Here is an 11,506-nt window from a genome sequence, read left to right on the forward strand (position 1 = left end):
GAGAAGTCGACTTCTCTGGTAAGTTCTCTACTGAAGGTAGCATGAAGGTTTTGTGGTCAACATTTATTGTTCAACATTCTGTTACAACAATCAAATTTAATGTAGGTTGACCTCCAAAATCTTTGGATGTTTGTTAGAAAATATTGTGTAAAAGTTATGTAGTGAACAACCAGCATCATGCAGACCAAGGATCACAGCAGATAGTTCAGGAAGTAAGATGTGGGAAAGTTTAAAGTAGGGTGGTGGCAGGATTATCCTGTGGGCCTGCTGATATTCAGCAGGCTAGGTAGGTGGAGCTAAATCCTTTTAGGGGCTGTGAAAGTTGTGAGGCTGTGGTGGAGGTTTACCTTCTAGCTGTTCAACAAACCTCAACATCCTGGTACGATTGAAGGAGGCAGAGACAAGGAAGAGCCAAAATATGAATGACAGTGAGGAATGTTGAAGATTTATTTAAACTTAAAGACTTGACTTGGACAAAGTACAACATAACATCTCAGGGGGCCGAATATGAACATTCACATCTTTATTTCCAAAAATGTCTCTTCCTCCTCACAGTTTTGAATCATTTTGTGTTGGTTTATCACAAACTCAACAAGTTGGTGTTTGGATTGAGATAAAATGCAAAAATTGCTTTAGTGGTATGAATAGTTTTGCATAGTGCTGTGGTAATGGAAAATTCAGAAATGTAGAAATGCTCTAACATGTTTTCACCTGAGTCAGTTTGTCTCATTTCTGCCTCCTTTCATTTGCTTTAACATCAGCTCTGTCAGAATGTTTCTTTAGTTTCCGTCAGAACATTTCTTGATATTTGACTTACAAGTTTCTGATCACCGAGGAAAAAAACATTTTCCTCCTCAGAGATGGTCACATGTTTTCTCTTTTTACAGATAGACAGTTTCAGGATCGTATCTGTATTGGAGTAAAGATCCTGGGTCTTGTGATTCTCTGCTGTTTGACGATCATCCTAGAGTGGTGAGACACTTTCTAAAAGTTCATAATTTGCTGCCATACCACAGTGAGTATCGTTTTAAATATCATTGTGTTCTGCTTTTCTCCTCCATCAGTCGAACTAGATCAGTTTTCACCAACAAACAACAGAAGGTGAGGAAATAATCCAGCAGTTTCCATTTTTCACTGGTATAAAGGGAATATTCAGATTTCTAACTTGTGTTAAAGCAGAAAAGGTGATCCAATACTCTCCTGCTAAGGTCTCCTCTGACATTGGAGCCATTTGTTTTTGGATCACCTGTTGGGTGTACTCTTTTACAATCTTAAACAGAAGTAGTCTTTAGATCACAGGTGTCAAACTCCAGTCCTGCAGGGCAGCTGCCCTGGAACAGTTAGATGTGCCTCTGCTGCACCACCTGAATAGAATAATTAGGTCATTACCAAGGCTCTGGAGAACTGATTGACACAAGAAGGAGGTAATTAAGCCATTTCATTCCAGTGTTTTTGTACCTGTGGCACATCTAAAAACTGCAGGACAGCGGCCCTCGAGGACTGGAGTTTGACACCCCTGCTAACCCTGGTGGTTATTGTATGTTCTTTCATTAAAATGATTTATAGAAAATGGATTCTGATAGAGAGGAGCAAACCAGCTGAGATGGTGGGGCGCTCTTCTTTGCAGTTTTATTTCTGTTTTTATTGCAATGCTGAAACAGAAGTGACCTCATGCACTGCAGCCGTCTTGTTACAGCAGGAAGTCACATGTTGTTTTCTAGGTTTGGCTCTGCAGTAAATTCACACCAGGACCTTTCTGCTGTCTCGTTTCCACAGGACACAGAAGAAGCAGATGACGACAACAGAGTGACTGAGATCTGAGCTTCATGAGACCAGGAGAGAGGACCTGTTCACTGTTCATACAACCCGTACTTACTGCATTCTGATCTCTGTTTACATTGCACAGCTGTTCTCACTTTCAGAAGTCTTTATTATTTCCTACACACAGGTCTAATCCTAATATTGGTCTACATATTTCAAATCTGAGTTCAACTGAAATGTTTGAGAGTCAATTAGAAATGTTTCCTCATTATATTCTAGCTGTCAGACTCAAAGTGTCTCAGTCTGTGGTGTTTATGTGAAATATTAAATGTTTCAAGAAGATGAGGTCACAGAATTTTTTTCTTTTATAGCTAAAACTTAGCAGCAATAAATGAGCAGGGAATATTTTGCATATTACCTGTTGCATGTAGAGCACAGCTGGGCTAAACTCGTTAAACATACGATTCTAACAGCTCAGTGTCGGAATATACAGTCCCACATTGTTTAATGTAAGATCTTAGCTTTTCTACTCCATTTGTATTCCGTGCTTTAATAAACTCAATTTGGCATGAAAACATTGGCTTCTCCATGAATGTACATTATTTTTACCAGACTGATCTCTTAGGGGCGACCTGTCCAGGGTGTACCCCACCTCTCACCCCAAAACATTCGCTGGAGATAGGCACCAGCACCCCTCCCGACCCCACTAGGGACAAGGGTGATGGATGGATGATCTCATAGGACAGGGGTGTGTACTCATTTTCATTTTGGGTCATATCATAGTGTCCTTGGCGATTCCTCCATGGAGATTCCATCCCGCCAGAGAAAATCTTCACCTTAATGGGAGGAACAGAATTAATGGTGTCTGGAAAGTCTTTGAAGCAAAAGAGGGGAAAAAATGACTGACTGAAATAATATTAAACAATGTGACATTTATTCTGTGTAACTCAAATGAAAAACAAACTGTGTTGGAAGTAATAAGAAGTTGAAGTGACCCTGACTTAGTAATATTGCCCACAATGCCCTGCAAACATTTTATTGGAGGATAACTATTGTCCTCTTCTGGTGAATAGACCTTTACTTTCTGTCAGATTTATCTGATGGACTCACATCATCTTCAGATGATCAAGTTTCATTCAAATATGAATGAAAGGTAATGTCTGTGAAGTTAACCAATAATGATTCAACTTCAGCTAGGTATTTCCCTCTAAAGGTCCCCACATACTCACCATACTCTGTTACCGATATTGTCCGTGGAAAGTTGAGACTTCATAGTCGAACTTACTGACTGAGTGCCTATAATTCTCTCACCACAAATTCCTTAATTTCCCACAATCTTAGCAGATACTAGCAGGTTTATTGAGCTATTTGGGCGCCCTGCCCTGTTTCCTCTTCATCAGAAAAGTCTCCACACACCTGTCAGTCTCTGGGACAGAGAGCAGCAATCATGCTGCACGTCCTCGCAACTGGCGGCGCTGACTCTCGACCTTATCAGCTCGGTGTCACATGCAAAACGGTTCGACGTGAACACTGTACTCCGCTGAGCAGCTCACTGTAGGACATCGAGGGTGCGTTCACACTGCAGCCTGAAGTGACCCAATTCTGATTTTTTGGCAATTCCGATTTTTTTGCCGGGGCCGATCACTCAGCCAGTAAATGCAACCTGTATGCGTTCTGCAGTGTGAACGGGCAAACGACCTGAAAGTGTCCTGCATGCGCAGTAGAGGGCACAATAGCGTCAGCGTTCTCAGTGTTCTGCCAACTGCCATAAAAAGAAGAAGTGCTCAGTGTTTGCGGAAGTAAACATGGAGGCTAACGGTGGAGCTTAGCTTACATATTTGAAGTTGTTGTCCGGCCAGAGCAGCATATTAAAAACTTAATCTTCATTATAGTCCGTCATGGTTGTTGTTTTTCTTCCTGCTTGCGCGTATCAGGATGCAGAATAGTGAGATTTGTTGAGAATCAGTGACGTTCGGTTCGGATGAATGCAGCCTAGGGGTGCGTTTACACTGCAGCCTGAAGTGACCCAATTCCGATTTTTTTGACGTAATGCGACCTGTATCTGATCTTTTCATGGCAGTATGAACAGCACAGGTCGGATTCTTTTTCGAATGTGACCCATATCCGATACGTATCCAATTCAAATGCGACCTAACGTTCAGGTCGCATTCATCTGATAGCCGCTATTGCGCCCTCTACTGCGCATGCGGGACACTTTCAGGTCGTTTGCCCGTTTACACTGAAGAACACATACAGGTCGCATTCACTGGCAGTGTGAACGGCCCCGGCTAAAAAAATCGAAATTGCCAAAAAATCCGAATTGGGTCACTTCAGGCTGCAGTGTGAACGCACCCCTAGACGTTAGGTCACATTTGAATCGGATACATATCGGATATGGATCACATTCGAAAAAGAATGCGACCTGTGCTGTTCACACTGCCATGAAAAGATTGGATACAGGTCGCATTACATCAAAAAGATCGGAATTGGTTCACTTAAGGCTGCAATGTGAACGCACCCTGAGTATGGGGTCATAAAAATCGATCTGCGTGTGCGCATGACCGGCGGATGTCCATTTGGAGTCTGCCGTGTTGAATCTGACTGGAATATATTTCCATGTGCATGTTATTAATTAATTAATGTATTTATGTATACAATTAAATTACCTGCATCACTCGTGTGCGTGTGTGTGTACATGTATATATATATATATATATATATATGTATATATAATTTGTAGATATTGATCTTTTATTATTATATTTGTATTATTAATATAACACTTTGGATGGCGTAGCTTGCCAATTCTTGACGCTGAGTGGTTACCATAGCAACCAGTAACTGACAGATAATGATCTGTCCCTTTTCTGTTGCCGTCTGAAATATTGGTATGTTCTGTGTTTTTTACTAGTGTTATATTTTAGCATGTATTTCAGACTAACTTAACTAAATACAGGCTTTCATGTGTAATTTTGCCATGTTTTGTTTATGTTTTTAACAGTTATCATAATTAGTGTTGTTTTTTGCTGTGTTTAATTTTACAACTGTTATCTGCTGGCAACTGTTCATTGGGAGACATTGTTCTGTAGTAGGGACTGTTTATGGTTATTTATTGGATTTTTATTTAATCTCTAGGTTCAGAAGCTGCTGCTGATCTTGGCTACTAACTTCACTTTTTCTCTTGTTTTAATTTTTGACACAAAGTAATGTTTCATTTACTGATTGTGTGATCGTCTTTGAATCTGAAATATATGAGCGATTTTATTTCCTGTACTAAAAACATATAAATTCACTGCTATTTATGTTAAAAATAAGATTGGTTATGTGGATTAATATTGTGAATGTATGTCAGACATCACCATACGTTCACAGTCAGAGCCCCTTTCTCTGTTGCTGTCTGTAACTCCGGGGTAGAAGTCACTGAACTAATGTTAATTACCAACTTGATTTTGTTTCTCCTTGTTAGAAAAAAATGTGGTGAACCTGCTGGACCTTTGACGAACAAAGAAGAGTTGCTTGACCAAACCTAGAAAAACCCAAGACCTTACAGAGAAATTACTTCCTGTTTTGAACAAAACAAGCAGGAAGTGAAGCTCTTTTAACCAGAGTAATTGTGGGATTTGTTTTGCTGCTGATCAAAAGAAAACCAGAGTCCCAGTAAGAAAACTGATTATTGTACTAATTTTTTAAATTATTGTATAGCGACAGAATTTGGATACTTTGGTTTGACCCTTTTCATGCATTTTGTGTGGCAGATTTAAATACATAACTTTATATTTTAATTAATTATCCGCTTTTATTTAAACTGAAATCTAAAATTTTCTTTCATCTTGTCTCTATGAGCCGATGGAGGCATTTAAGAGAGTGATGGCAGCCCTGACTGAGAAAGTGCTGACAGTCAGCATGTTACTGAGTGTCTTCTTTCTTCCAGGTGAGATGGTTGTTATCTCACTTTGATTAGACATTACTGGCAGTATTTGTCATCTCAAGAAATAAATTCTGATTTGCTTAAAGGCTCCACATGCAAGTTTATCCTAAGCAATATTTTGCTTCACATTGTATTACTATTTACTCTGCTTTTACAGGAGTTCAGACAGGATGTTCCCAGAACGCATCCCTCGGTATTACTGCACCAGAAACACTGGAAGGTCTGAGTGGATCCTGTTTGTTCATCCCATGCAGTTTTCTAGAAATACCAAGAGAAATGTCTGATGGGGGGAGACAAAAATTTGAAGTTTCGCTTCAAAGTCACCCAGACTTTGGACAGGATTCACAGAATGTGACTTACAACAGCAGTCACCCAGAAGACGACCGTGAAATGAACATGACTGGAAACGTGGAAAAGTTTGACGACAGGAGAGAAACGATTGGAGTGTGGATAACAGACGAACACGGGGTTGAGTCCTTTCCGCAAAATGTGATTTACAACAGCAGTCAGTCACAAAACAGATACACAGTAAACATTATTGGGAACCTGAGTGAGAAGAACTGCACTACCCTCTTTTCTAGCAGACAACCAATTCAAGCGACAAAATTCTACTTCAGGATGGAGAGTGGGCTGTTCAGAGCCACGGCTGTCTGTGATCCTGTTCAAGTAACAGTTAGAGGTGAGAGATTTTTGTTTGTATTTATGTGTAAAGTTAATGTTGAACAGAAAAAAAATATGATGCATTTCCATTAACTGAGACTTTGTTGTAAAGTTAAATATCAACAGGATCTGAGTTAAAGAAAGCAGTTTGTGAGCACAAAGTGGATGTTTTATCTAAATTTATTTTTTAATGAGATCTCTTCTTTATCATTCTCTATTGTTTTTTTTTTATGCCCCACATGTTTAAAGAGGAGTCAGTCTGCTATATCTCACTGTGTAAAATGTGTGTGTGATGTGAAAACACAGATTCTGCTTGGAGCCCCACGATTGAAATCTCAGGTGACGTGAAGGAGAAGAACTCTGTCACAGTAACGTGCTCAGCTCTCACTCCCTGTCCATATTCACCTCCTGGACTCACCTTGAACCTCCAACCAAATCCTCACAGACAGATGGAGAAGAACAAAGATGGAACGTTTACAACTACAATCCAGCAGAACATCACTCTGTCAGAGATCCACGATGGATACAACATCATCTGCTTCGCCAGATATCCTATTGATGGAGGGAAAAACACAACAAGAAGGACAAAAGTGACTCTCAGTGTTTCCTGTAAGTGATCCCATCAGAACATCATGGTTCAGCTGTTTTCCCATCAATAATCTGAAGGTTTGTCACATTTTCCTCAGATGCTCCCAAAAACACCTCAGCATCCATCAGTTTAACAGCAGGTAGATGGGTGGAGCTGAACTGCTCCAGCAGAGCCAAGCCTCCTGTCAGCGGCTTCACCTGGTTCGAGAACACCACAAGTGGAGCCATGAAAGTAGGTGAAGGAGAAAATTATGGACTCAATGCCACTGAGGAAGGAGCTTATTACTGTGTGGCCACGAATGATGTTGGTAGTCAGACATCTCCAGAGATTCGTCTGATGGATCCAGTAATAGGTAAATAGAGAAATATGGAAGGATGTTACTGTGACTGAGTCACCAGGGGATCATTTGAAAGTTGTAGATGAAAACAGATTTAAGCAATCAGATTCATTCAGTTTTTATTTTTCTTTATTCAGCGTATCAGCCAGCTGATGAAATTGCTGAAAGAAAAGGTACTCATCTACTTCACTGAAAAAGTTTCTGTTCACTCATTTTTGTATTGTCACAAACTAGCTTATTTCCTCTGTCCTTTTTCAGGAAAAAATAAAATAAAAAGTTAAATAAATTTTAGTCCTATCAGTTTAGGGTGGTTGGTGAAGTTTTGATCAGCCTGCATTTGCTCCATACTTTTTTAGACTTATTCCATTTTCGAGGTTTAGATTCAAAATGCTAGCTGTCATTAAAGGCTAGCATTCCAGCCATGCTAAACTTTGAAAGTTAGTGGCAACATGTTGTATGATGCTTTCTCAACAGACTCAACCAGAAATATATGAACTCTAAAAATACCTTGCATAATCTTCAGTTTTTTCACTTTTTATTTTCCAGGAATTGACGTTCATCAAATTCAGACGACACTTTTTTCAGGAGCAGGGTTCTTTGTCCTTGTCTGCCTGCTCAAAATCATCATGTGGTGAGTATGAGAATTTGAGTAAATGTACAGAGAAGTGTAGTTGAGACTATTCACAGCACTTAACTTAACTGTTTCTACATTTTGTTGAATGCTTTCTTATTCCCAATTGTATTAAATTAATTACTTTCCTAAACATTCTGCACACAAATCCCTCAGTATGACAATGTGGGGGAAATTAATTGTGAAAATTACTTGAAATTCAACAAAAACAAAAACCTCAAATATTCACATAATTAAAAGCAGAGCAAAATAAATGAAAAATAGCTTCACAGTTACAGGATCGAAATGTAACAATGTTGTTAAAGTAAGAACATAATTACTTTTCAAGTGGAACCTCTATTGTAACCGTTAATATGCCCGAGTTATTTGTGACTAAAGAAAGAAAATATTCTACATTTCTTGATACTTCATCTAATTTTTTTCTAAATCAACAGCACAAACTCCAATTAAAACTTTTGAATAATTTCAGATTTGATACATTGACAGTTTGAGAATAATTGTACCAAATGGATCAGTTGAAGCATTTGCTCCGCAGAGGTTTTAGTGAGCAGTGGATCAAGCGAAGCTGGAATTTTGGCTCAATTTGGCCAAATGTACCCAAAAGTGTGTTAAATAGTTTTTCATCTCAAAAGAGAATCTGATGCAATTAAAACTCTCATTTCTACTGTATGACTATTTCTGCCTGTCACATAACCTGTTGTCATGACATTTATTCTGTGTATCATCAAAATATACCATTGTCCACACAATAGAATCACAACAACAAATAGAAAATGAGCTCAATTGTATCCATTTGGCTCCATTTAGGAAAAAGACATAAAATGAAGACAGTTGTCAACAAATGTGTAAAATACCATTTATCAATTTAAAAAATCCAGGAATATATATGCTGAAGACTAATCTTGATTTGGGAGCCAAAGCTTCCCAAACGGTGAATGTCGACTCTGTTCCATTAAATCTATTGTTGTTCAACAACAAAACCAAACCCAGAAAGAAAAGTTTGGAACAACTCATCCACTGTATCAAAGGCTGTGTGAATAGCACAGTGTTACACACAGAAACAAAGTCACCTGAAATAGTTTCACAATCGTTGGAAAGGTGGTGGCCTCCACTTTCCACTGGCACCAGTTGGGACAGGGCCGGACAACCAGTGGTATATTTTCAGTAGAGTATTTTTCATAGACTCTGCAATGCCTGATGGACTTTTATATGTCCTCACACGTGTTTAGATCAGGGGTGGGCAACTCCAGGCCTCAAGGGCCGGTCTCCTGCAACTTTTAGATGTGTCTCAACTTCAACACACCTGAGTCAAATAATGAGATCGTTAGCAGAACCCTGGATAACTTGATTACACTTAGGTGATTCAGCTGTTGGGTTCAAGCGTGTTGGACCAGGGAGACATCTAAGAGTTGCAGGACACCGGCCCTCCAGGACCAGGATTGCCCACCCCTGGTTTAGATTGACAATGGTGTAGGGCAGGCTATTGCTCACTTTTCTGACTATAAGAATTTTTTTCCTACTGCAACTACTACAAAAATAGCTCCAAAAAAGTCTGCATCCTACAGACTCACTCACTACTAATTCCAGAACTTGTTCCTGTCTTGCATCATGAAACACAAGAATGATTCTGACTGTTTTATTGTTTCTTCCAGGTTTTACAAGATAAAACGTAAAACTCCACAACAGGCCAATGTAAGTGCAGTTATAGACTGTTCTCACTAAAGAGAATGAACAAATGATTTATCAATAAGCTCCTAATACAAGTCAAAATCACCTCTTGGTATCCATGACAGGTTTTTTGTTTTTATATTTCTGTTTTTCCTTCTAACTTCCCACAGACTCCAGTTACTGACCAACTGGGCCTTGATTTGTGGGCCAGTACCACTGAGGGAGCTGTTTAACATGAGGATCTAAACTTCTTGATAAAACAGCTTCCTCCTTGCATAGCAGCAGGCAGCAACAGGAGACGACGTACACACAGATCTCCAGATCTCTAAGAAAAAGCAGCTCAGCAGAGTCTGACTGCCCAGAGGTCAACACAAGGGAATAAACACTGACCTCTTTCTGTAGAATGTCTGTTTCTTATTAGAAAACATGTTTTTATTGGGATTTTACAGCAAATTGTTAAAATGATTGGAAGCTCTAATCACAACCAAAACATTGGTCTGTTATTGTAATAATGGTTATATCTGATCCAATTAATCTGTTTGAAATTTATGCCCAAAATTATTTAAGGTTGCTGGAAATAACCATGCAATTTTTTTAAAGTGTTTATACAATTTTGAAAAGAAATCTATTGTCATATTCAAGAAATTATAATATCTAAAAAGTGCTTTTATTTAAATCTCCATTCGTGAGGTGAAACACGTTTATATTGATTCTTTACACAGACTGTTTAAGACGTTACTTCTTTTAATTCTTATAGTTTTGTTGACAGATTATTAAAACACATTTACAGCCTTCCCAGACCCGTTTAAATTGGGCTGAATAACCCGACAACCACAATAAAAGGACAGAGTCCTTATAAATGGGAAAAAAATGATTTATTTTTCTTTGAAAAATCCCAAAAGGTTGCACAACTTGTTCTGACAGTTAGCTTGTACCAAAGAAAGTAATAAAACAAAACAGGGCCTATCATCTAGTGAAAAATAAAGGAAAAGAAACCCCTGGTAATCTGATCTAACAAAAAGGCTAGCTAAAACATTACTTGAAGTATATGTATAAAATGTTTGCCCATAATTTCCAGACTTGCTACAATTGTTAACATGCAGGTGACAAACAGGTGACCTGTTGCCTGTTCTATATATGTTTTTAATTCCTAAAACAGCTGATTTCAAAATGTAGCGAATCTCTGCTTGCCTATAATGAAATAAGAACTCATAGCCAGTGGCGCAAAAAGTGGATATGCAGTGTATGCAACGCATAGGGGCGCTGCACTAGAGGGGGCCTCAAAACCCTCTCTCGAAAAATGTTTTTTTCTAGTTTGCATTTTCTATATTTAACAGAATGAAATGATCAATAACGGGGAAAAGCACTGATTAGGTGCCCCTTTGCTCCTTCACCTCCCCTGCTGTCGCTCTCCCTTCCCACACTGGTGGCTGGGCACGCGCCCCTAAGAAAACGCAGGGGTGTTTTTTATATATATATATATTTTTTTTTATCTTAGACTAACACTCCACTTGACAAAATGGAGCAGCAGAAAAAAAAGCTGTCCGGGGCGCAAAACAGAAAAGGAAAAGGGAGAAGGATAAAGATGTTGGCGGGATGAAAAAAAAAAAAAGCCTTTAAATGTAGGTAAGTACCGTCAGTGTATTAGCAGGACAGGAGGGTTGTAAATAATCAGGTTAGCTAAAGCTTGCCCAATACAGAATCGTCCCATATTTGGCTGTTAAATGTTTATGCTTATTCAATATCACTACAGTGGTGATGTGATGTATCTGATTAGTCAGATCAGATTCAGTGTCCAATCAGTAACTGTTATCCAACAAGGAGATGATTTAAATTGAAGTTTCATTTCTATTGTGGTTTGACTGCTGTATTTTTTAAGCCTATTTAACACAAAATGTATGTCATTCAGCTGTGAGGGTGGAGAGAAAGAAT

The 11,506-nt window shown here is 38.8% G+C and overlaps 2 protein-coding genes and 1 long non-coding RNA gene across 5 annotated transcripts in view; 2 read left to right on the top strand and 1 right to left on the bottom strand.

Moving 5' to 3' along the window:
- Nucleotides 1-11,506, bottom strand: part of LOC107837162 (uncharacterized) — a 19,384-nt gene that overhangs the window by 6,683 nt on the left and 1,195 nt on the right. The window lies entirely within an intron of this gene.
- The window catches only part of LOC103143942 (myelin-associated glycoprotein-like), a 34,220-nt gene that overhangs the window by 2,070 nt on the left and 20,644 nt on the right, over nt 1-11,506 (top strand). The window lies entirely within an intron of this gene.
- LOC103143966 (nectin-1-like) overlaps nt 5,227-11,506 on the top strand; it is a 16,742-nt gene continuing 10,462 nt past the window's right edge. Inside the window, exons 1-9 of one of the 3 annotated variants that reach the window (XR_001663162.1) lie at nt 5,227-5,418; nt 5,605-5,692; nt 5,847-6,368; nt 6,656-6,958; nt 7,036-7,290; nt 7,413-7,448; nt 7,822-7,906; nt 9,559-9,598; nt 9,745-9,922. Coding sequence is in view for 2 of the 3 variants with exons in the window: in XM_016675666.1 (XP_016531152.1) it covers nt 5,608-5,692; nt 5,847-6,368; nt 6,656-6,958; nt 7,036-7,290; nt 7,413-7,448; nt 7,822-7,906; nt 9,559-9,598; nt 9,745-9,807 (1,389 nt within the window). In the remaining variant the exon portion in view is untranslated. Of the gene's footprint in view, nt 5,419-5,604; nt 5,693-5,846; nt 6,369-6,655; nt 6,959-7,035; nt 7,291-7,412; nt 7,449-7,821; nt 7,907-9,558; nt 9,599-9,744; nt 9,979-11,506 lie in introns of those variants that run through there. The other 2 variants (XM_016675666.1, XM_016675667.1) reach the window with 2 other exon arrangements.

Source organism: Poecilia formosa, unplaced genomic scaffold (assembly GCF_000485575.1).
Source record: "Poecilia formosa unplaced genomic scaffold, Poecilia_formosa-5.1.2 Scaffold118, whole genome shotgun sequence".
NCBI classification, from domain to species: domain Eukaryota; kingdom Metazoa; phylum Chordata; class Actinopteri; order Cyprinodontiformes; family Poeciliidae; genus Poecilia; species Poecilia formosa.